The 26,211-nt window shown below is 36.2% G+C and overlaps 1 protein-coding gene across 2 annotated transcripts in view; it reads left to right on the top strand.

The window, feature by feature from the left end:
* Window positions 1-26,211, top strand: part of LOC110908876 (probable LRR receptor-like serine/threonine-protein kinase At1g07650) — a 35,223-nt gene that overhangs the window by 1,274 nt on the left and 7,738 nt on the right. The window contains exons 7-13 of one of the 2 annotated variants that reach the window (XM_022153872.2): window positions 795-866; window positions 1,085-1,156; window positions 1,454-1,525; window positions 1,605-1,679; window positions 1,766-1,837; window positions 10,085-10,153; window positions 10,258-10,323. In XM_022153872.2, the coding sequence (XP_022009564.1) occupies window positions 795-866; window positions 1,085-1,156; window positions 1,454-1,525; window positions 1,605-1,679; window positions 1,766-1,837; window positions 10,085-10,153; window positions 10,258-10,323 (498 nt within the window). The remainder of the gene's footprint in view (window positions 1-794; window positions 867-1,084; window positions 1,157-1,453; window positions 1,526-1,604; window positions 1,680-1,765; window positions 1,838-10,084; window positions 10,154-10,257; window positions 10,324-26,211) is intronic. The other variant, XM_022153881.2, reaches the window with a different exon arrangement.

Below are 26,211 nucleotides of genomic sequence, written 5' to 3'. Positions count from 1 at the left end.
AGCTTAGCCAAACATGGCCTAATTAGAGTAGAAATACTCACAATAGTTATAGCTTACAAAGATTACTGTATGTATTTGAGTAAACCACAAACAAGCATAGTAATAATTAAAGGGAAATAAATGAGTTAAATGCTTGGTTGGTCCCTGTGGTTTGCAAATATTGCAGATTTGGTCCTAGTGGTTTAATAATTACACACTTGGTCCCAGTGTTTGTAATTTTTGCACTCGAGTGGTCCTTATCATTAACCTAAGTTATATTTTATAGTTAAGTGTATGTGAAATGACATATTTGCCCCTCAACAATTAAGAAAACTAAAAATACATAAATTATAATTATTAATAAATTCAAGTGGGGGTGGGGGGTGGGTAGGGGTAGGAAATGGGACCCACCACTTGAATTTATTAATAATTATAATTTATGTATTTTTAGTTTTCTTAATTGTTGAGGCCAAATATGTCATTTCACATACACTTAACTATAAAATATAACTTAGGTTAATGATAAGGACCACCCTAGTGCAAAAATTACAAACACTAGGACCAAGTGTGTAATTATTAAACTACTAGGACCAAGTCTGCAATATTTACAAACCACAGAGATCAACCAAGCATTTAACTCGGAAATAAATACTATATGAGAACTCACTTCTTACATGGATCCAAGACTTATACACAGAACTAACATGAGTGGGTCTAGGATCATCATTCTAGCTATTTTAAATCTCATACAAATGCCCGCCCATGACATTTATGCCCATAATAGATCATCACTTTTTTCCTCTTTGTATTCCCAGGGACTTATCGTCCAATCGTTTCAGTGGACCATTGCCTGCTGCACTTGCAAAACTAACGAACTTCACGTTACTGTGAGTACAAAACTGTTAAAATATCCATAAAGAGAGAGAGGTGATTTTTACATATCTACACAATACCAAAATATCTTTTTCACTCTTTTGGCCCTTAAAGATGTTTAATCTCTCTTGTAGCAAAGTGGTCAAAAACAATGTATGTTGGTAGTGTACAAATCACCTCCCTTGCTAATTTAAACTATTTTTTTTTTAACTTTTGCGAGCTTGTTTTCTAGGAAGCTAAGCGATAACAACTTCACTGGGACGATACCAAAATTTATTAGCCAGCTTACACAGATAGAGACATTGTAAGAACCAACTTGTAGGGTAAATTACATAAAAAGGTAATGCATTTTTGGCGATTTCTATTTTAACCATTGAACTTTTAAGAAATTTTGATTTAAGGTAATCGAATTTCCAAAGTTTTAGTTACGTTTTCATCCATATATGTTGGTATTTTTTACCATGTGGACTTGATACCTTAAATCAAATAGTTTATATGTGGAGATGGAAATCCTTGTATGGTGCATTGGCTTTTTATTTATCGATGGAACTTGCTAACCATGTATTATCTAAAACCTGCGGTTCGATCATGATGCATGCAGGCATATACAAGGTTGTTCTTTTGAGGGACCCTTTCCTTCTAGCATCTCTGACTTAACACAACTAATTGATTTGTATGCCTTTTTCCACTAAGATTTTTCTTTCTTCTTTTTCTTGGCACTAATTAACATCTTTCTCTCTCTATTTATCCAGGCGAATCAGTGACTTGAAAGGTGATGCAGTTTCTCCTTTCCCGCAATTAATGAACACGTACCAAATTGTGCAGTTGTAAGCCTTTTTTTGTATGATGATTCCCTAGGGCTCTTTAGTACTCAAGTGAAGATATTAAATACAATCATCTTGGAATTATGCAGGGTACTTAGAAATTGTCACATCAATGGGACAATTCCCGACTACATTGGGGGACATACAAGTCTACGAAAAATGTTAGTAACTCACAACATGTTCCTAGCTAGCTTATCTTATGATTATCATCAAAGGTTTTCATTTTATAAATATAAATTAGTTTTGGCATTTTTCAACTTTTGAAAGCCAGAACACAAAAAGTTGGATGCCACTGTTAGCCTAATTATGATTAATCCTAAGTTAGTATTATATTACTTATAACATAAGTTAGAAATATTAGTTATATTATTATCTTATATCCTAAGTTTAGATTCCTTGTTCCCCAAGTAATCCCAACCTATAAATACCATATGTATGTTGAATGTAATGCAAGTATGAAGTTTGTATGAATTCTCTCTAAATCCCTGAATGATTATAACCCCGCAACCACTAACACTCACTGCTTGGGATTGAACCCAAAACCTTCCACTATGAAACAAGAGTCTCTACCAAGTGAGCTAGCCTTACATTGGTGTTAATTACAGTCTTGCAAGGATGTTTCTTTGTAATAGGCATTTTATGGATTTGTTTGTTTCTTCTGAAATATGGATTTGATCCCCCTTTTTGTCAAAGGGTAACACATTATCAATAATAGACATTAAAGGTATGGGGAAATTGGATTTTAATAATCCAAACTTTGACCCGTTATCCGACAATAATCTCAACTTAAGAAGTTCCCCATGACAGTCCCAACTTTCCTACTATTTTCCTCCCCTGAGACTTTTCTAACTGTGGTCTCAGTTAGTTTTTGGTGACGTGGAAGGTGATGTGAAAATTTCTACCCATTATATATATATATATATAATATACACACACGTTTGGTGACGTGGAAGGTGATGTGAAAATTTCTACCCATTATATATATATAATATACACACACAGGGACCTTTTCTTCTCTCTCTACTCTTTATCTTCACCACCCCACCCCCACCGCACAACCACCATCTTCAACCCCCTGTAGCACCTGCCATCGCCATTGGTCTCACTACCACAACCACCCACCTCACACTGCACTTCACCACCTCATCACTACCATTGCCTCGTTCCACATCAACCCTAACCCCCAAAATCGCATATGAACTCAACCCTGGCCCTGATTCGGTGGTGATGACATGACGGTGGTTTCTAGTTGGGTTTAGTTTCAGAAGAAAGATAGGGGAGGGTGGTGGTTGTGACTTCAATGGAAACCAAGGTGGTGACGGTTGGTGTGGTGGTGGTGCTTGTTAATGGTGGTGGTTTCTGGTTGGGTTTAGTTTCAGAAGAGAGGGTATAGAGATGACATGTGGCACTACTAGTATTAATGGAATCAAAGAACATTTTGGTCATAAAACACAAACTCTCATTCTTTTGTTTTTTCAAAATACAACACAAAAAAGTCCAAGTACAAAAAAATCTAGTGTAAAAACATATAGGACAAAACATGTAGTACAAATAATCTAGCACAAAAATGCTAATACAACACAACTTTTTGGGTTTTTTTAGTTGCCATATTTTATATAGCAATATGGAACTCAAATTAAAGATTAAAAGATGTTCGATTTTATGGTTCAATTTTTCTTAAAAAAAATAATGTCGTAAAAAAAGTCACGAACCTTTTAAAAATGGGGGAATATACATGTCTTGCATATAGAAATAAAAAGTCAACAAATAAGCGATTCCAAAAATACCCTTACATCCCACTTTTTTCCTACATTTTCATATTAGCCATTCATTTGAAAAACGAAAAATTAAGATCTCTTCTTATCCTACTTAGACAAAATCAACTTTTTATTTAATCCTATATATATATATATATATAGGATTCGGTTCAATTAAGAACCACCACGAGTTGTGAGAACCATGAGAACTCCTACTTCTCGCGTGAGTTGGGCCACATTTTTTTTACACAAACGTACATGAAAATGTTAAACACACATCTGGAAAAACAAAAAAAAATGTCGAGTCGGAAGTTACGTCCGATGTAAATTTTATTTACACCTAATGTAAAATTTCTTTACTGCTATTTAATTTTTTTTACATCCGAAGTAAATTTTTACATGCGACATCTTTTTTGCTTGAACAAGTGATTTTTTAAAAATAATTTGAAAAAAAACTTTTTGAACGCCTAGTTCTTATGGTTCTCACAACTCAAGTTAGCTTTCATTTTACCATTTCCCTATATATAAAGGGAAAAAGAGGGGTGTAAATTTATTTTTTGAATAACCTGTTTGTTGATCTTCTCTCTCTACAAGCAAGGAACATGCATACTCTCTATCTCCCCCCCATATTTTTAAACGTTCATAACTTTTTTTATACGAATTAGTTTAATAAAGAATTGCACCATGAAATTGAGAATCTTTTTATCTTTAATTTTAGTACGGTATTACTAGGAATATTTGATTTTAATAATCTAAACTATTCGAAAAAAGAGGGGTGTAAAGTTATTTTTGGAATAACGTGTTTGTTGATCTTCTCTCTCCACAAGGAAGGAACATGCATACTCTCCTCCTCCCCCCATATTTTTTAAAAGTTCATAACTTTTTTTATGTGACATTAGTTAGATGACAAGTTAGATGCCAAAGCAAAGAAGTACACGCTCGTTGGATATGGGTCTGATAAAATGGGATACATGGTTTGGGATCATGAAAGCAGGAAGCTAGTCAGAAGCAAGCATGTTGAATTCAATGAATCAGAGCTATACAAAGACAGGAATTTGGAGAAGTCAGAGGTTCAGAAAGAAGTGGTTGAGTTTGACACTGACGGTCAAAAGAATGAACCAGTTATAGAACCTGAATCAGATTCTGAAGATGATACAGCACCAGCGTTTGAAGGTGGATATAAAGAGACAGGAGAAGTCTCTGACAGTGGGAGCTCAGAGCATGAAGAAGAACAGCCTCCACATCAGCCTGGCCCGTCAGAAAATTGGGTCAGGAGATCCACCCGAGTTAGTAAACCGCCTAATAAATATAATCCTTCAGTTAATTATTTTCTCTTGACAGAAAATGGTGAACCAGAAAGCTACTCTGAGGCAGTCAAGATTAAAGATTTTCTCCAGTGGGAGCATGCAATGAAGGATGAGATGAGCTCTTTAGATAAAAACAAGACTTGGGTCTTAGTAAAGCTTCCGCTAGATAAAAGAGCTTTACAAAATAAATGGGTCTTCAGGGTAAAAGAAGAACACCATGGTTCTAAACGGTACAAAGTCCGTTTAGTAGTCAAGGGGTTTCAGCAGAAGGAGGGAGTTGATTATGATGAGATTTTCTCTCCGGTGGTGAAGATGACTACCATCAGGTTGGTTCTTAGTATTGTAGCCGCATAAAAGTTGCATCTAGAGCAGTTAGATGGGAAAAAACTTTTCTACATGATGACCTAGATGAAGACATTTATATGGCACAACATGAGGGATTCAAGGTTGTTGGGAAAGAGAATTGGATCTGCAAATTGAAGAAGAGTTTGTATGGTCTTAAACAGGCACCCAGACAGTGGTACATGAATTTTGATAACTTCATAGAGAGGTCAGGGTACAAGAGATGTCAGATGGACCATTACTGATATTTGAAGAAGTTCAACAACTCTTATATCATATTGTTACTTTACATTGACGATATGTTAATTGAAGGTTCCGATATGAAAGAAATAAGCAGGTTAAAGAAGCAAATGACCAAAGAATTTGAGATGAAGGATTTGGGTCCAGCCAGACAGATACTCGGGATGAGTATAACCAGAAGCAAGAAAGATGGCTCAGTGACATTATGCCAAGAGAAGTACATCGGGAAAGTGTTAGAGAGATTTGGTATGAACAGTGAGAAGACCAAGCCTAGAAACACGCCTTTAGGAAGTCACCTCAAGCTTACTAAAGAACAGTGTCCCAGAACAGAAGAAGAAAAAGCTGATATGGCTAGAGTTCCATATGCATCTGCTGTAGGAAGTCTAATGTATGCTATGGTATGCACGAGACCTGACATAGCACACGCAGTTGGAGTTGTCAGTCGCTTTATGTCAAATCCGGGAAGAGAACATTGGGAAGCAGTTAAATGGGTGCTTCGTTATTTGAAAGGTACATCAAAGATGGGGTTGTGTTTTAAAGGAAAGGATGTGGTTCTCAAGGGTTATACAGATGCTGACCTGGGTGGCTGTAAAGAGACATTTAAAAGCACTGCATGATATGTCTTTACAGTGGGATGAACAGCAGTGAGTTGGATGTCCAAACTTCAGAAAAGTGTGGCTTTATCTACTACAGAAGCTGAATACATGGCAGCAACTGAGGCCAGTAATGAAGTAGTATGGTTGAAAGCTTTTCTGAAAGAGTTAGGGAAGAATCAAGCTGACTACCTGTTGTATTGTGACAATGAAAGTGCAGTGAAACTTGCAAAGAATCATGTTTATCATGGGAAGACGAAGCACATAGGGATGAGGTATCATTTTGTCAGAGGATTGATCAGTGAAGGATCAATCAGTTTGAAGAATGTCCCAGGTGCTAAGAATCCAGCAGATATGTTTACCAAGGTTGTGGTGTTGGATAAGCTGAATAGCTTCAGCTGGCTTTCAGGAATAATGCTGAGAAGGTGGGGTAACTAGGGAGATTTGAAGATCAAGGGGGATTTTCATTTACAGAAGTACAGAAGAGATGGTGCAGTTCGAGGTCTGAAGACACCAAGTGGGAGATTGTTGGAGATGTTGTCTTCAGCCCAGCCCATTAAGGCTAGCCAAGAATTAGAGAGAAGAAGGGAAAGGGTTCGGCCGACCCTAACTCTAATGGCCTTAAAGTGTTTTAGGCCCAGATGTTTAGTTACTTGTTTAGCAAGGGACTAACCCTAATTCTAGCCTATAAATATATCTCTTGTACTTGTAATCATCATCACTCAATAAAATATAAACCCTAGTTACCCCCGTGGACGTAGGTTACACACTGTGACCGAACCACGTAAATCTATTGTCTATTTTTTCTTATTGTTTTTGTTTATTGATCGTGTGTGTGATCTAAATCCTAACATGGGTGGGGGTGAGGGGTTATGTTTTTAGGTTTTTTGTGGGTTGGGGTGGGAGTGTTTAGGTTTTTGGGTTGTGGTGGCGTGGGGTGGGGTGGGGGTGGGTGTTTTGGTTTTTGGTGATGGTAGGATGGGTTTATTTTATTGTGTTCACATTGATTCTCGTGGTTTTTACAATAAAAATGGTTTTCGCATTAATCTTAACCCCCCCCCCCCTCTATCTCTCTCTCTCTCTATATATATATATATATATATATATATATAGGATTAGGATCATGCGTGGACAACTTTTTAAGAGTGAACTGAGTAAACTAATCTTGACCCTTGATCATTTTTTAGATTAAAAGGGTAAGATTGACATTAGCCAAATACTTTTAATTAAAATCCCTTAATTTTCCGATCTCTTAACTCTCTCTCTCTCATTTTTAATTATTTCTCCATTATTAATTAATTATAAGATATTGAAGGGATAATGTTTCTTTTAAATAAACTCTTATGTTTCTTTTAAAATTAAATATTAAACCTAATTAAATTATGTTTTTTAACATATGTGTATACAGGTCAGTATATACAAGACTTATACACTTGTGTATTATTAAATCTTGTTTCCATGGGTAGGTATAATCCATATTTATACACTTATGTATTATTCAAGTACATATGTGTATACAGGTTAGTATACAGTTGTGTATTATTCAAGTACATAGCGTATACATGTCAATATATACCAGACTTATACACTTGTGTATTACTACATATTGTTTCCACTATACATCTTTTCATCAAACATTGATCTAACACATATATGTATAGAGAATGTAATTAAATATTGTTAGTCATCTTTTAGATGGAACAATATTTAATAATGTTTGTATTTTTTTTTAAATTATCAAATATTAAATTAGGTAATATGTGAGATAAAAAAATATAGAGAATGTAATTAAATATTCTTTTAATTGGAAAGAGAAATCAGGAAAAAGAAAAAAAATCAATTAATTAAATGAAGATAGAAAAATACCATTGTACCCTTGTGTCTATTAAAATACATGTAAGTTACAAAAAATAACTAAAATCTTGCCACTAAAGAAAAAATCCGGATCTACAAAATCAATGGTCAGGATAAGTTCATTTTGTTCACAAATAATATATATATATATATATATATATATATATATATATATATATATATATATATAGAGAGAGAGAGAGAGAGAGAGAGAATAATGTACAAAAGCCCTAATCATACTTCACGTAGGCGACTATCCTGACCGTCAGATCTTTTTTTATTAAAGCGTGATTATCCATGCGTAATTTTTAAGTTGATTATCCATGCGTGATTAAGTACCCATGCGTGATAAGTTGATACATGCGTAATTTTTAAGCCATGCGTGATTATCTCTGATCTAACGGTCAGGATTGTCCCGTACATTAAGTACGATTACTCATAATGTATGTTAACCGCGCTATATATATATAGGGGAAGGTTCATTTGAGAAGAAAAGTTAATTGAGAAGAAAAAAAAACAAAGGGTACAATTGTAAAACATTAAATACTTTTTCACTTATCTCATTTATTATTATCTTTGACTAATTAATTAGTCATAAAAACTATCATCCTTCACACTAATGTTTTTTAAGTACACACATCAAAAGTTATCCTACACCTTTCGAAAATTTACCCTACACATGTTAAAATTTATCCTACACAACCCGTAATTTATCATATACACATTGTAATTTATCCTACACTCTAAATTATTTTATTTTTATTTATTTTTTTTTTTGAAAAAATTATATAATTTGAAGATAAATTACAAATTTTAATATAGTTAGCTATTAAAGAGGAATCTACTAATTAATGATCTTTATAGTTTTACCATATTACCATTATAGTAATATTAAATACTTATATTAAATAAAGTAAAATAAAGCATTTTTATTGGTTAAAATTTCTTTTTACAAAAAGTTTCTTCTCATTTGAACTCTTCACTATATATATATATATATATATATATATATATATATATATATATATATATATATATATAGGGAGAGGATCATGAGAAAACTAGATATAAATGAGAAAACTAGAAAACTAACTAAAATCCACTAAAAGGGAGAGGGAGGGAGACTTTTAATGAAGGAGGGGGGACTTTTAATGAAGGAGGGGTAAAATTGGAACAAAAAATATATAAATTTTCAAACATTTCCCATTTCTCCATACGTTATCATTTTAAAACAAAAATGGCACCATAAGATCACAAATTTTCTTATCTTTCATTCAAGTATATTCGAGCATATTTTTTATGACATAAAAAAAGATTTATGGTGTCGTCTTGTTTTCTCCACTATTATTATAGTAGTGCACATGTGCAATGTAACATGTACTACAATTGCATTACATGCTTAAAATTAGCTTTTTGAGTCTAGTTTAGCTTTTAGGGTTAGTTTTTTTGGAGGTTTAGGATTAGGATTAGGTTTTTGGGTGTGGGGGGAGGGGGGAGGGGGGGTTTAGGTTTTTTTTGGGGGTGGGGGGGGGTGGGGGGTTTAGGTTTTTTTTTCGGGTTTATGTTTAGTGTTTAGTTTTAGGTTTTTGGGGGGTGGGGGGTGGGGGTTTAGGTTTTTGGGGGTGGGGGGTGGGGGGTTTAGGTTTTTGGGGGGTGGGGGGTGGGGGAGGGGGTTTAGGTTTTTTTGGGGGGGGGGGGGGTGGGGGGTTTAGGTTTTTTTCGGGTTTATGTTTAGGGTTTAGTTTTAGGTTTTTGGGGGGTGGGGGGTGGGGGGGGGGGGTTTAGGTTTTTTGGGGGGTGGGGGTGGGGGGGTTAGGCTTTTGGTGGGAGGGTGAATTTAGGTTTTAGGGGTGGGGGTGGGGGGGGGGGGGGTTTAGGTTTTTGGGGGGTGTCGGTGGGTGGTGGGTTAAGTGGTTTAGTCTTTCCGTATTAGTGCACATGTGCAGTACAACAAAAAAATTTTTTTTTTTTGAAAATTTTTTTCCATACATATAAAGTAGCGATTTTTTATTAAAAAATTGTAAAAAAAAAAAAAAAATTTTTGGTATTTTTTTTGGTTTTTTTTAGGTTTTTTTAGTTAGTTTTTTGGTTTTCTCATTTAAACTAGTTTTCTCATGATCCATCCCCTATATATATATATATATATATATATATATATATTCACTTTATGACTTTTGGGACTTAGAACCCACCATCCTTAAAAGAGAAAGCCTCTACAGGGTATAATACATCAACTTAAAAAGTATCGAACGTGTTTGGCATATATCAAATTTACACTATCTTGCGACTTATATTTGATATATGTTATTATGCAGAGATTTGAGTTTTAATAATTTGACCGGTGAGATCCCATCATCTTTTTCCAGTTTGAGTCATGCCGACATGTATGTGAATTATCTTCAGCTATATTTTCTCTACTTCTATTTAACAACTTAGATGGTTTCTCTTAAAAGGTGAGTATTTAATAGTTATTTTTTTTATTTAATAGTTACTTAACAGCAAATAATCTTACTGGAGCTTTGCCTGAGTGGGTCGTGTCAAGCTCCAAAATTTTGTAAGGAAAATCATTCCCCTGTAACTACCATTTCACTACATGATTTACATAATCAAATGATAAAAAATGTTACTTATAAATTATAGGTGATTGGAATGTTAATTAAAATAAAAACGACATGTAATGAAACCACATTAGACTCAATGTTTTGGGTCATAGATTACCACGTAGGAACGTTATTAATAACTACACTGCCACCCTTATTACTGAACGAGTTTTCTTGTTTGTGATTGTTCATAAAGGAAATGAATATGTTCGTGAACTGTTTGTGAGCACTTATAGAATGCAAATGAAAACAAGAACGCATGAACCTACATCAAAACAAACAATACAAACAGACATATAACATATATTCATTTTAGAATAAAATATGCATTTCTCATCACAAAGAATACAAAGATTCAACCAAAAATAAATAAGTACTTAACATGATTATCTGAACATTGTTGATATAATTGTCATGAACATAACTAACACAAGTTTTCCAAATTTTAACATAAACTGAAATTGAAACGGTCAAATAATAGATGTTGGCGGAGGCGTATAGTATAACTCGGGTTTCAAATTATATATAAAACCAAAACTAATAAAATAAAAATATAACTGTAGGTCCCTCTCGGAGGATCGAGAACAAACCTAAACCTTGTTATACTAACCCACTAGCGAGTGCGGAATCCAAGCTAGTAGGCAAACCGGGATGAGACAAGTATAAACACAAACACACAAAGATTCACCGATTAACACTAGTCGTATTAATGCAAATGAAGGTTTCGGTTACAAGCACAATGTTTACAAATCTAAGTTGTAAACTCTCAAAGTGTGTGTGTGAGTTTCCGGGCAGAATGCTCTCAAGCTTATCTCTCGGAAGTGTGTGTTCTATCTAACAAGTCTCACACTAACTCAACACATGCATGGGTATTTATACCCAAACACATCAGGTCTGCTCGAAGGATCCGATAGATGGTCCGAAGGATCATCTATCGATCACAACATGTTCGAAAGATGAGCATTGACCTCGAAGGATGATCCTTCGAGGTCTAATATTCGAAGCATATCTTTCGAGCACCTCGAAGGATCAACAGTATCCTTCGAGGCTATCCTTCGATACAGACAGATATCTTTCAACTTATTGGCCAAGTCAAACTAGGAGGATAGTTGACTTGGTCAACTTACAGACTACCAAGGACATCGTTTACATACAGACCGAATACAGACAAAGTACAGACACAAGTGCACTAACAAACTCCCCCTTGGCTGTAGCTTTGTCTTGATCTTCTAAAAATGTAGACTCGTCTTGAACTTCGACGGTCTTTGGTCTTCAAGTCTTCAAGACTCTGATGTCCTTTTAAGTCTTCAATGTCGGAGGATCTTCAAAGTCTTCACGTCTTGAAAGTAGAAAGTGTATCAACAAACTACCCGTATCATGTAGGAAGTGTGTTGACAAACTCCCCCTTAACATAAGCTCCCCCTTGAGTTATGCTCGTGAAAAGACTTTATCTTTATGAAGTGAGATCCTTGTGGTGTTGATGATGGCCAGCGGCAACTCGATCATCTTCATCTTTTGAGCGCCTTCTCGTCGTGTCTTCATTCCAATGCTTGTCATCGACCATGTTCTCCTAGCCTTTAGAATCTGCACATGCAAGAAATCTAAACGCATAATGAGAACAACTGCTTGGAATATAGTATAAACAAATGACACACGAATGACCATGTCACAATCAAACACCGTCCGACAGTTTGAAAGTTTAAATTTGTCAACTTTAGTTTTTAACTTTCAAACATGCAAATTTTTGACCGTTTATGAAGATTTAGTCAGTTCGGTTTTCAGTCAGGTTTCAGGTAACGAAGGCTTGAGCTCCAACATCGTACGATCGAAAATAAAGCAGAAATAAAATCTTTTTGGCTTTTATAAAGTTTATATTAAAACACTCCTAAAATCTTTTTGGTATTTTTGAATGAATTAAAAGGAAACAATTTTAATATCCTTTGAGTGTTATCAAACGACATCACCGCTAATGTCGTGCTGATATGCACCAAACGACGAAACTGTTTAAAAGAAAAAACAATAAAAGTTAAGCAGTAAATAAATATATACAGACATTCTTTTTGCGAGTTTCGAGGGTAAGAGAATCATATCAGTGTACGGTCATGCCATAACGCTCTTGTTGTTCAATTAGTTAACATTAAGATAAGCATTCTATAACGATTATCGGTATTGTTGTCCACTTAAGCTCAACTTATCAGATGTAATCATGTTTAGGAGATACGTTAATGTATGATTTATACTTACCGACCGGTGTTCATCCACATCACGACACATTCCCGTATCAAGGTATGCACGAGGGTTCATCTTACCGGTGAGTATACCGATTATCATCTGTTTGACCGTATATAGATGTGAGATTCTCACTTATTTTGATTTGAAAACAAGCCCTTTGTGATATAATCACTTATTGAGGAACTTGATTTTCATATGCATGAGGGCACAGGTGCAAGTCCGTGAACAGGTCAGTACTTCCATACAGCAAAGAGACGAACTTGACACCCGGATAAATGTGATATTTTATCACTTATTTGATTTGGACATGTGATTGTTTATCACTTATTGAGGTCGAATGCAGTATGTAATATGTACACGTATGTATAGTATCATGGAAGATCTAGACTTGCGTCCCCGTTATTTTTCGGTAAAAGATGCAACCATGATACCCAGATGATAAGCAGCATAAAGACCGAATATCTCAGAACCTCGGCAATCTATCAAACGAAATTTCGGTACTAAGACCATATGCCAATGAATGGTTCCCACCTGGTCTTCAGTCGATTAAGATTTATATCACCCTGCACACTTTAAAATGATTGTGAGCCTACCGATACATCTTATATAGAGCTGCTTATCGTTTTTCATTTAAGGTTTAAAGAGGTTTGGATAGACCACTGATGTACTATCATTTTCTCTTTTGCTCGCCAGGAAACTCATTTTTGTTTTTCTATTGTTGTTTTTTTTTTTTTTTTTTTTTTTGAATTTTTCGATGTTTTTGGATTTTCAGATTTTTGGATTTACTCCCCCTAAAATCAATAAACTAAGACAAATTTAAAACACAAAGGTATTTACAAAAATGATTTTCCGATGTTGATTTTACTCTTGCTTGACCTTAATGCCGTTTACCAATAATAAGAAATCAAATCTAGATTTGTCAAAAGCTTTGGTAAATAAGTCGGCACGTTGGTCATCGGTGTGGACCTTAACAACATCGATTAGCCTTTTCTCAAAGCAATCACGTATGAAGTGATATTTGATTTCGATGTGTTTGGTCTTTGAGTGCTGCACAGGATTTCTAGTGATATCTAAAGCAGCAGAATTATCAACGTAAATAGGAGTAGTTAGGAATTCAAAACCGTAGTCCCGCATTTGTTGTTGAATCCAAAGAACTTGGGAGCAACAACTTGAGGCAGCAATGTATTCAGCTTCGCATGTTGATGTAGCTACACACGTCTGCTTCTTGCACTGCCATGTGACTAGGCGATTTCCTAAGAACTGACATCCAGCCGTTGTGGATTTACCGTCGATTTTGCATCCGCCAAAATCAGAATCACTGAAAGCTACCAATTCAAAGTTATTATCCCTAGGGTACCACAGACCGGTGTCAGGGTACGCCTTCAAATAACGAAAAATCCTTTTAACAGCAGCAAGATGTGAGGCCTTCGGGTTAACTTGATATCTGGCAAGCAGGCACGTTGGGTACATTATGTCTGTCCTTGATGCTGTGAGGTACATAAGAGATCCGATCATAGCGCGATAGTTTGAGGGACTAACAGCTTCTCCCTTCAAATCTGGAGTAATTCCGTGATTAGTTGGCAATGGGGTACCAATGGGCGTTGCATCAGACATCTGGAACCGGCTCAAGATGTCACCAACATATTTAGTCTGATGAATGAATATCCCAGACTCCGTTTGTTGCACTTGTAGACCCAAGAAGAAGGTCATTTCCCCCATAGCACTCATCTCGAATTTATCCTGCATGATGCGCTCGAATTCCCTACACAAGACATCATTAGTAGAACCAAAAATAATGTCATCAACGTATACCTGTACCAGAAGAAGATCTCCATCTTGTTCCTTGATGAAAAGAGTACAGTCGATAAGACCTCTACGAAAACCGTTCTCCAGCAGATAGTGAGATAAGGTTGCATACCAAGCTCGCGGTGCTTGATGAAGACCATAAAGAGCTTTGTTGAGCAACCAAACCCGATCGGGATGGATAGGATCTTCAAAACCTGGAGGCTGTTCGACATACACCTCTTCTTCAACCACACCATGTAAGAATGCACTTTTCACGTCCATCTGATAGACCTTGAATCCTTTGTAGGACGCATAGGCTAGAAAGATTCGAATTGCTTCGAGACGTACCACTGGTGCATAGACTTCGTTGTAGTCGATCCCTTCAATCTGACGAAAACCCTGAACGACTAAACGTGCTTTGTTTCGGATAACAACTCCGCGGTCATCCTTTTTGCATTTGAAAACCCAACGGGTACCAATCTTCTTGTATCCAGCAGGTTTCTCCACGAGCTTCCAGACACCCAGCTTCTGGAATTGTTGCAGTTCTTCCTGCATTGCTTCAACCCAAGCATTATCTTTCAAGGCTTCTTTCCACGTTCTTGGTTCTTCCTGTGAGACATAACACGCGAAGGACCAGTCGTTTTGTTGCCCGGATTCTCGAATAGCTGCATACAAGCCTGCATTGTTGTTGTTTCGCAACATGTTTCTTGTTTGAACGCCACTTTGCACATTTCCAATGATGTTTTGTTGAGGATGGGTATTATGAATCCTTGTTTCTGGATTCTCTGGAACTGGAACATTTATACCCAGGTTGTCAAGATTAAGATCAACAATCAATTCAAGACCCGGAATTGACGAAGAGGATGATGCAGTAGCCTTAGCTGTTCTATGGGCATCTACTGGAGGATACCCTCTGAAGTACCATGAACTGCTGTTGTAGGAGCTTCCTGATCTGCATCTAGAAATTCATCATCCTCTGAAGATTCGTTCAACTCGTTTGCATCATGAAAATCCTCATTGTTGAGAGTATTATTGTTCACCGAAGAAGATGGTTCTTGATTAACAAGAATTGGACGAACCACCGGTGAAACTGTTGCATTGTCACTCTCGAAAAACATCCTAGCCGCAGCATTTTCTTCAACGGCTTCAACATTGATCGAATTGAAAAAGTCATCGTACTCAAACATCCAAGGTTGACCCGGATTTTTGACTGGCAAAGTGTGCCTTTGTACTCTGACCTCAGACCATTCCTCGACCCTTTTAGTCTCTAGATTCCAGACTCGTAAGTTAGGGGTGGCATACCCAAGAAAGTATCCATCAATTGCTCTTGCCCCAAACTTTCCATTAGGATCGATGATAGTGCATGGAGCTCCAAACGGTTCGAGATAAGACAAATCTGGTTTCCGTTTTTGTAGAAGCTCAAAGCAGGTCTTGTTGTGTCTTTTGACTGTAAGGACTCTGTTCAATGTGTAACATGCAGAGGCCACAGCTTCAGTCCAGAATGGAATGGGTAGCTGCGACTCTACCAACATTGTCCTAGCAGTCTCGATCAATGTGCGGTTCTTACGTTCAGCGACACCATTCTGTTGAGGAGTATAAGCTGCACTAAACTCATGAAGAATACCCTTTGAAGTGCAGAACTCCGCCATGGAATGATTTTTAAATTCAGTACCATTGTCGCTACGTATCCGCCTAACCTTCAACTTATACAAATTCTCAATCTGAATGATCAAGTTTTTGATGATGCCAAAGGTTTCACTCTTGTGTGCCATGAACGCAACCCAAGAAAATCTAGAATAATCATCAGTAACCACGAGGCAGTATTGATCACCTCGAATACTCTTGTGCTTGACAGGACCGAACAAATCCATGTGCAAGCGTTCAAGAGGAACTGCCACCGTGTTGATCTTCTTTGTAGGGTGCTTCTTCTTTGTTTGCTTTCCTTTCTGGCACGAAACACAGATGTCTTGAAGATGGAAATTTTTGAGGGGAACACCATTCACCAATTCATTTGAAACCAAATGATTCATTTTGCGTAAGTGAATGTGACCCATTCGTCTGTGCCAAGAGATAGTGTCTTTTTCTGTGGCTTTAGAAACGAAACAAGTTGCTTGTGCAGACGTAGTAATAGCTTGGCTCATGTCAAGGACATACAAATCATTTATCCTTGGAGCCGACAAGAGAATCCATTCTTTTGGAATTTTGAAGCCGGGTTTCAGCACATAACATCCATTAGCATCAAAGTGTACTGAAAATTTCTTGTCACAGATTTGAGAAACACTGAGAAGATTGTGGTCAAGCTGCTGCACAAAGTTGATCTTGTCAAAGCTGACAATCCCGTTAGATATCATTCCTTCACCCGTTATATATCCACCCTTATCTCCAACAAAAGCAACATAACCTCCTCTAATAGATTTAACGTCGTAGAGAAGCTTCATGTCGCCTGTCATGTGCCTGGATGCTCCACTATCAACAATCCAATGACTACTGATAGTTCCTCCTGAAGCACCCTGCACATGAACTCAAATGAATTAGTTGGAGATGGGGACCCAAGCCATTGTGGTCTTGGGTCTTCCATTTTCATCAATGACAATAACTTCTTGTCTTTGATGGTTGGTGAATTGTGATGGTCCCCCTGATTCAACAACCGTTTTTGGTTTCCAAGTCTGTTTGGTTTCACCAGTGTTTTTCTTTAAAATTTTAACTTCTTGATGATTTGAAGTTTTAGAATTGTCTGGTTTTACAACAACAGATTGTTTTTGAACCACATCGGTTTTAATCGCTTTTTCAATCTTTTTGACCTGTTGGCGTTTCTGTTTCTTTTCCCTTTCTTTTACAAGGCGGGGATCTTGTTTTGTGGGAACAGTTGGCTTACGGTCAGTTTTGCCACGGGGATCATCAACCTTTCCTTTCTGCTTATGAAGATATGGGCAGTTTCTAATAATGTGCCCAATGGTTCCACACTCAAAACATGATCTTCGTTCTACAAACCCCGAAGAATCATGTGATCGTCTAGCCGATGATGTCGAACTTTGTGAACCCGAGGTACTAGGCTTTGAACTGCTTGGTTCATTTCTTTTCTCGACAATTGTTTTCTTGACAAAATCTAAGTTAGATTGATTTTCAAACTTTTCAATTTTGTCTGTTCCCGTCGATTTCACAAAGTTAACATTCTTCTTCTTCTTTTGGTTCGGCTTCTTGTTAGCTTGAGCCGGTGTTTTACCTTTGGGTTTGGTGTGATTTTGCTGTGTTGGCACTGTTGGTAATTTCTTGTTACCAAATTGTTTTCGAATTTCAGCCTTTGGAATAGGAGGGCACTGTGTAACTGTAACACGTGGTCCTGTCTTTCCCAAAAACTTACTTGTCGAATTTTCAAAGACTTTGCAGATTAAGGATTGATTAACATTCTTAATGGGAAAATCTTTGTCTGAGTAAATTTTATCATCACCAACTAGAGTGTACAGCAAATTCACACTCTCCGGCTCTTCTGCAGATGAGGACTCAGTTGCAATAGTCTTAGCGGGTTGTACAGGGGGATCACATAGAATGTGATTCTCAAGAGGTATGTCCTCATTTTTTACTACCGCATCAGACTTTGCTGGGACAGTATCATCAGATTCATCATCAGACGAATCAGCATCCTCAATCACAACTGGAGGATCTTGATTCTGTTCAGCACTCACAAATGTATCTGCTGACACATCTGAATCTGAGGATACTTCCTTTTGGTATCCGAGTCCTGCAGCAAACTCCTTAACATCTAGAGGCACAGAAGGTTCAAAGAAAACCCTGTCCTCTTCATCAGGCATGGCATCATAATTATGTCTCACTGGTGGTGGACACTTCTTGTAGCCTATGCATGTGACATCTCTCTTTTCCTTCTGAACATCAATGATGTGATCTAACACATAGCTAGAGCTCAAATAACTGTCTAGCTTGAGTTGGATTGCATCACTTTCGGTTTTCACACAAGCCATCTCTTTTTGCATACTCTCAAGGCGAGATATATACAAATTAATATCAGTTTGTTTTCTTGAAACCATTTTAGTCAGTTCAGTTTTATCCTTCTTTAATGTTTCAATTACTGACTTAAATTCTTTTTCATGGTTTTCATAAAACATGTTGGCTTCTGTGCATTTAGAGAGATCCACAGTCAACTTCTGATTGTGGATGAATGTCACATCATATTTCTCTTGCAAAGCCTCATGCTTGCTTTGCAAGTCACACCAATCAGCACTCAAGGAACTATGTTTGTCTTGCAAGTCAAACAAACTAGCTTGTAAAGCATCATGTTTGGCTTGCAACTCAGACATGTTTCCTTCCAAATCAGCACACCTAGCATGCAATCTATCACATTCATCACAGTTAATAGCAGTGGGTTCATCGACACATACCTGACTTGATGAACTGTCGACATTAGCCATAAAGGCTGAATGGAGAGAAGACGAAGAGTAAGCAGCCTGATCCACCAGAATAGATCTTCTTTGAGTTTCTGCTACAGCTTCCCCCAAGAGTTCATCAATGTCAATATCATCCGAAACATTAGATGTCTCACCCACATGATCATCACCAGAGTTGGATGATTCTTCATCAACACTCCTGCTGTATCCAGAGGAGTCTTCATCTTCAGACGATTCATCACCACTGGCAGAAGATTCTCCACCACTGGTGTGAACTAGCTCCTTCACAATCTGAGCAAAACATGCTGTTCCATCAGGAGCATCACCACCCAACTGGATTGACCAGTCACAACCTTCATCCACCTGAACTGCAAGTGCTCGGTTGGTTTGGTTATTGACAGGCACCAATGTACGATCATTGTTTCTGTTCTGCTGGTTGCCTTGGTTTCTGAAGGGGTTTTGATTCCCGTGCTGGGCTGGCTTTGTGCACTCCCTTTTGAAGTGACCCCGTTCACCACAGTTGAAGCACTTTACAGCTTGCTTATCGAACCCATACTTGGTGTCTCGCTTACTTTCCAAGCTGGTTCTGCCAGTACTTTCCATCCAATCCTTTGCTCTTCTCACAGCACTCGCAAAGGCCCACTTGATGTCCATCAAGTCCATCTCTTCCTTATCAATCTGCCTGTAATCTTCTTGTGTCAGATTAATGTTTCCAATCTGACCTTCTATCAACCCACAGTACGCGCTCACTACAGTGTTAAGCAGCTCCATGTGTTCCTTAGCTACTTCTACACTGATTTTAGAGAAGCTTGACGTGTCGAGCTGTACTGTACTTGACTTTGATTGTTGACCTGCAGCAGATGATGTTCCTCCATAACACGCATATTTTGGTTGTTGAGCAGGAGGAGGAGGAGGTGGTTGTATTGGATTTCCATACAGATCTGTGGTTGGAGGCGGCTTTACAGGAACTTGCACTGGATTGCCATACATATCCGTGCTTGTGACAAACGCCGTTTGAAGTGGAGCATGTGAACCGGCTTTTGCAGATGAAGAAGTGGAGGTGCCATAATACATCTCTGGATTCTGTGGCACTGCAACTCTCTTTGCCTTCAACGTTTCTTCCTGATCCTTGTTCTCCAGAAGTTGCACGAAATCGTTGATATTTGTAGTTTTCAACGTTCCGTTGTACTTCAAGATTTCCAGGAAGTTATTCCATTGAGGAGGCAATGCATCGGCAAACTTCTTTACCACCTCTGTTGGAGTCGTTGTGACTTCAAAGTTGGTCAGCTCAGTAAGTAGGTGATAGAAACGGCTTGTCATATCTCCCAAGGACTCTTTATCCATACATGTGAAGCCATCGAATTCTTTCTTCAGTAGATCTCGTCGCAGTTGACGTGTGGCTTCATTACCTACTCCTCTTGTCTTCAATGCATCCCACAGCTTCTTCGTAGTCTTGAAACTGACGAACTGATGATAAATATCCTTGCTCAATGCTTGAGTGAGAATCGCGTATGCTTTCTTTTCTAAGTCATACGTCTTCTTTTGATCATCAGGAAGATCGGCAAATGTAGCTGTCGAAGAAGCAGCAACCTCGATAGATTGATCGAATTCCGTAGTGAACCGCAACCACAACTCTGTATTTTGACCAAGAATGTATGTATGGAAACGGTCAACCCATCCCGGATATTCATTAAGATGCATCAACTTTGGAGGCCTGTTCAAACTTCCGGTTTCACTTTCGCTTAGTAGAAGACTTTGAATACTCGGAGTTTGATTTGAAACAAACGCCCATTGACCAGCTGGAGTGGCATTTGTTTGTGAGGATGTAGATGCCGGAGATTCGGCCCATGATGGAGATTGACTGGTATTCATGTATTTTCCACTGTCTGGAACCGGATTTCCCCACCAACTCGGATTCATCTTTGACAAGAAAAATAAATTCTATGTCCAAGTCACGAAAGATGATGAGCCCCCGAAAGATCACACACAGTCGAAGGACCCTAGTTCGAAAGATCTAAAAAGAAAACAGAAACTTGTTAGCAATAAAAGACCACACTTCGAAAGATCAAATCTTGTTCGAAGGATCAACAGTGCTCGAAAGATCACTGTTGAATCTCGAACAATGATTTCGAAAGATTCAAGAACACGAAAGATTCCCTTTTGAAAGATCCTTATCTTTCGTGTTAAATCCTTATCTTTCGAACAACAGATCTCGAAAGATTCACCAATACGAAAGATCCTTATCTTTCGGACACTGGTCTTTCGAAAAGATTCCTTTCTCGAAGGATATGTTTCAGACTTCGAAGGATGGGTTGAAGGATGGTAATCTTTCGAGCCTTCCTTGATCGAAAGATGGTCTTTCGAAGTCGAAAGATATCTTTCGAGACCTCTGACACAAACTGATCTGATGTGAAAGGTTGGTGAAAAGGTGACAGGTTGGTAAGTCAACTTTCGACAAGATGGTATGTGCAGGCTGTCCTTTCACCACCAACTTTGAAAATTTTGCCAAAAATGATCAACCTTATCTTCAAACCAGTCACCGGAAGTTTAACCGGAGCTTTCGCCGGAAAACACAAAGTTACTCAAAAACAAGTTTTCAAGTTACCCAACCCCACTTTAAACACTCCCGGTTAGTTTAGACACGTTTTTTACTCAAAGAAAATGCAAGAAACTCAGTAAAAACAGGTGCAAAACCAAGTGTTTCAACACACCAAAACTTGTAAAAACCCGGTTTTAAACAAGGTAAAGAGCCAAGCTCTGATACCACTTGTAGGTCCCTCTCGAAGGATCGAGAACAAACCTAAACCTTGTTATACTAACCCACTAGCGAGTGCGGAATCCAAGCTAGTAGGCAAACCGGGATGAGACAAGTATAAACACAAACACACAAAGATTCACCGATTAACACTAGTCGTATTAATGCAAATGAAGGTTTCGGTTACAAGCACAATGTTTACAAATCTAAGTTGTAAACTCTCAAAGTGTGTGTGTGAGTTTCCGGGCAGAATGCTCTCAAGCTTATCTCTCGGAAGTGTGTGTTCTATCTAACAAGTCTCACACTAACTCAACACATGCATGGGTATTTATACCCAAACACATCAGGTCTGCTCGAAGGATCCGATAGATGGTCCGAAGGATCATCTATCGATCACAACATGTTCGAAAGATGAGCATTGACCTCGAAGGATGATCCTTCGAGGTCTAATATTCGAAGCATATCTTTCGAGCACCTCGAAGGATCAACAGTATCCTTCGAGGCTATCCTTCGATACAGACAGATATCTTTCAACTTATTGGCCAAGTCAAACTAGGAGGATAGTTGACTTGGTCAACTTACAGACTACCAAGGACATCGTTTACATACAGACCGAATACAGACAAAGTACAGACACAAGTGCACTAACAATAACATATAAAACCTTTAACGTAACAAACACAAAAATATAACATATAAAAACCTTTAAGGTAACAAACACAAATGAACATAAAAGAGCGAACATAAATGAACACATTATCAAACGATCATCATGAACATAAACAAACGAAAGCATCTTGTTCTTGTTCATTAGTTTAGCTTAATGAACGAAAGTTCTTGTTTGTGTTCAACGAACGTACATCAACAAACTTCATGCCAAACGGTTCACGAACTATTCATTGAACGTTTGGCTCATTTACAACCCTAATGATAATGATTAATTTACAAAATGGTCCCTTAACTTTGATTTATATGTAAAAGAGCTCGGTTAGAAAGACTCAGTTGAGCAAAATAATTTGAAATACAGGACTGTTCTAAGAGTTTTTTCCCAAACTAGTGTAGTTGCAAAAATTATTTACCTTTTTGGTACTTTGAAAAATATTTACCAAAATGGGTAATTTCCTTTATCTCTTTTAATTTTCTTGAAAACTTATTTGTCGTTCTCTCTTCTAATCTAATTGGACAAAACCTAAATTAATGATAACATAGTATTGCTATTTAATAGACTTATATTTTTGTAAAAAAAATTATCTTACGTTATGTTTTGAATTTGTAATAAAAAAACCTCAACTTTAAAAAACTAATATAATCATTTACTCAATTTATTAATAGAGTAATCGTGTTCTATTTATTCTTTTATATATGCTATAGATTACATAATTATGCACTAAACTAAAAACAAATAATTTGTTCATAAAGTGAATCAAACAACAATTAAGTTGAACAACTATACACTAAGTTAAAAAGCACAATTACAAAAACATAAAAGCATATACATATTTTTGCAAAAACGTGAAATAAAAACAATATAACAATTTACGTTGAGCAATTATGTTTGGAATATTATAGATTAAATGATTATACAGAGATATATTATTCTTAAAATAAAAGCCAAACTAAATACATGAATTTTTACTTTTAAACTTGATGTATTTTTATTACAAATTAAAAACAGATATATAAATTAAAAAATGGAACATAAAAATAATAAATACATAAACATAATAATTTTATTTAACAATACTATGTTATCATTAATTTAGGTTTTGTCCAATTAGATTAAGAAAATAAACATTTTTTTAAGAAAAATAAAAGAGAAAGAAAAGTAACTATTTTGGTAAATATTTTTTAAAGTAACCAAAATAGTAAATACTTTTTGTAACTACACTAGTTTGGGAAAAACTCATTGTTCTAAAGAATATCTTAAGTTGGGACTCATGTTCTAAAATATTAAAGAGTAAACTTCAATTTTCGTCCTTGTGGTTTGCTAATTTTAACACTTCCAGTCCAATAGTTTAAACATTGCATTTATCATCCATTAGGTTTCCTGATTTTAACAGTTTCAGTCCATTTAAAATCAGGAAACTAATGGTTGATAAATGTAATTTATAAACTATTGGACTGAAAATGTTAAAATCAGCAAACCACAGGGACGAAAATTGAGGTTTACTCAAAATTAAAAGATATATAGTCTAATATGATGACAAGTGTCTAAAAAATTGTTTCTTTTATTATATAGTATAGATGTAGATTATAAAACTTAGTTTATGCACATGTTATAAAATTCAGGCATGATATGCCAAGAAAAAGATGAAATTCTTGTGGATAGAACCTGTTTATCAGCCCAATTAACAGTAAAATGCTTATAAAAAAGAACTATTAGAATTGAGAGATCGTATCATAAGTCTATTAAAATTAGAAGTTAAAACCCAAAATTAATTAAATAAAATAAAAAGTAGTACTATTCACAATTCTGGATTGTTAGCATAGTTATGAAAAGCGATCGCTTTTCCCGCCTAGGCGAGATTTCTGGGCGATGCGCACAACTAGCGCTTCTTATTCCTAGGCAATTAAATCGCTGTCAATGTTAATTGATCCAGGTTTTTTTGTTCGGTTGTTAAAAACTTCCACCAAATAAGAGAATTAAAGAGCTATTAATTTGCAATTAAAATTTTTTAATCCAATGTTTTATTTGTTTGGTTGTTAAAAACTTCCACCATATACGGCAATTAAAATTAAAAGAGCTATTAATTTACAATTAATATTGATTAATCCAGGTTTTTTCTTCTGTTGTCAAATACATCCCCGTCTATTTATTTATTTTTTATTGAATTTACCCAAATTTAATTGATAAATTCATGTTTTGGACTTTCATTAAGTTTTGTTTATCTGATTTGAAGAAAGTATTATTTATCGATACATCATAATATATTATAAATATTTTACATTTAATAATGGCGCGGCTTAATTCTTCCCATGCATAATTAATGATTTATGTTTTTTATTTTTTTTAATTGATAATTTCCACTTTTTTCTGCAGTATTTCTAGGGCTTTAAGTTTAAACATATGATATCAGTTTATTATCACATTTTTCAGTTCGAATTATCAAATTATTCAGTTCCAATTATCAAAATTATTCAGTTCTTTTGGCTTTCAAGTTTCACTCATTATTACTTTAGTGAACCTTTTGTTTTCGAGTTTGAACATTTTGGTTTCAGGTATTTTGTTATCTGAGACTTTTTAAGTGCTATGAACATTTTGGTTTTAAGTATTTTGTTATCTGAGACTTTTTAAGTGCTAGTATGAACATTATTGTTTTGGTTTATTCCCTTAATGAACTTTTTAATTTTTTTATTTAAGTGCGCTTTTTTTTCTCGGGCCCACGCATTTTTTGCGCCTATCGCCTAGGCCCTGATCGGAGCCTATGCGCCTAGAGTGCACTTCGCGCCTTTAATAACTATGATTGTTAGTATACTAGTATTATGCGCCGCCCGCGTTGCGGGGCGCTAAACCGAATATTTTTTAGTTTAATAGCATATACGCGTTTATTTCGGTTACTTGCTACTTGTAACACGATCTCAAAAAAAAAAACATCGAGTCAACCAATTAAGCCAAAACACTACCGTAGTTTTGCCAAAAAAAAAATAACTAAAACGATGGCAAGCATGTAATTTATAGCTTGGGGCAAAACAATAATTTGTTAGGACCAATTAGCGAGTGCTCGACAGCTGTTTGGCACAAATAAAAACTACACTGAGTCAACCAAGTAAAATAAAACACTACCATGGTTTTGTAAAAAAAAAAACGATGGCAAGATTGCAATTTTTAACTGGGGTAAAATCGTAATTTTGAAATTGAGGCAAAATCATATTTTGAACTGAGGGCAAAACCATAATATTATTTTTAACTGGGGGCAAAATCGTATTTTTTAACTGAGGGCAAAATCATAATTTTAAGCTGCGGGCAAAACCAAAATTTTATTTTTAACTGGGGCGAAGTCGTAATTTTAAACCAGGGATAAAATTGTAATTTGGCAGGATCATAGCTGGGGCAAAACCATAACTTTATTTTGAGCTAGGGGTAAAATCGTAATTTTTAACTGAGGGCAAAATCGTAATTTTAAGCTGAGGGCAAAACCAAAATTTTATTTTGAATTTGAGACAAAATCGTAATTATAACTATTATATGCTAACTTAAAAAAAAAAAAAAAAAAAACCTTTGTTGGTTTTCGCCATCTTTGGCCAACCGGAAAACACAACTATTCCCCATCAGGGAAAATGTAAATGGAGTAAATACATTATTAAAATTAAAGGATAAAAATGTAAAATAAAAAACAGTAATATCAGATATATATATATAGGCTTTGGTTCAAATGAGAAACACCACGAGTTGCGAGAACCGCGAGAACTAGGCTATCCAAAAAGGCTTTTCGAATTTTTTTTTCACAAAAGTCGTAAAAATAATCACTTGTTTCAGCAAAATAAGAAAAATTGAAAAAAAAACGGTCGCACACCCACATTTACATGAGAGGTAAAAAAATATATTTATCTTCTTTCAAAATTTACGTCTGTCGTAAAAAAAAACTTGCATGAGTCAAAACTATCGACTCGACAACTTTTTTTTTTAATTTTTTTTACAGATTTGTTTATATTTTTTTCATCTACATTTG

The sequence above is a fragment of the Helianthus annuus genome, chromosome 2 (assembly GCF_002127325.2).
Source record: "Helianthus annuus cultivar XRQ/B chromosome 2, HanXRQr2.0-SUNRISE, whole genome shotgun sequence".
In the NCBI taxonomy this organism is placed as follows: Eukaryota; Viridiplantae; Streptophyta; class Magnoliopsida; order Asterales; family Asteraceae; genus Helianthus; species Helianthus annuus.
This window is presented reverse-complemented; position numbering and strand designations above follow the sequence as displayed.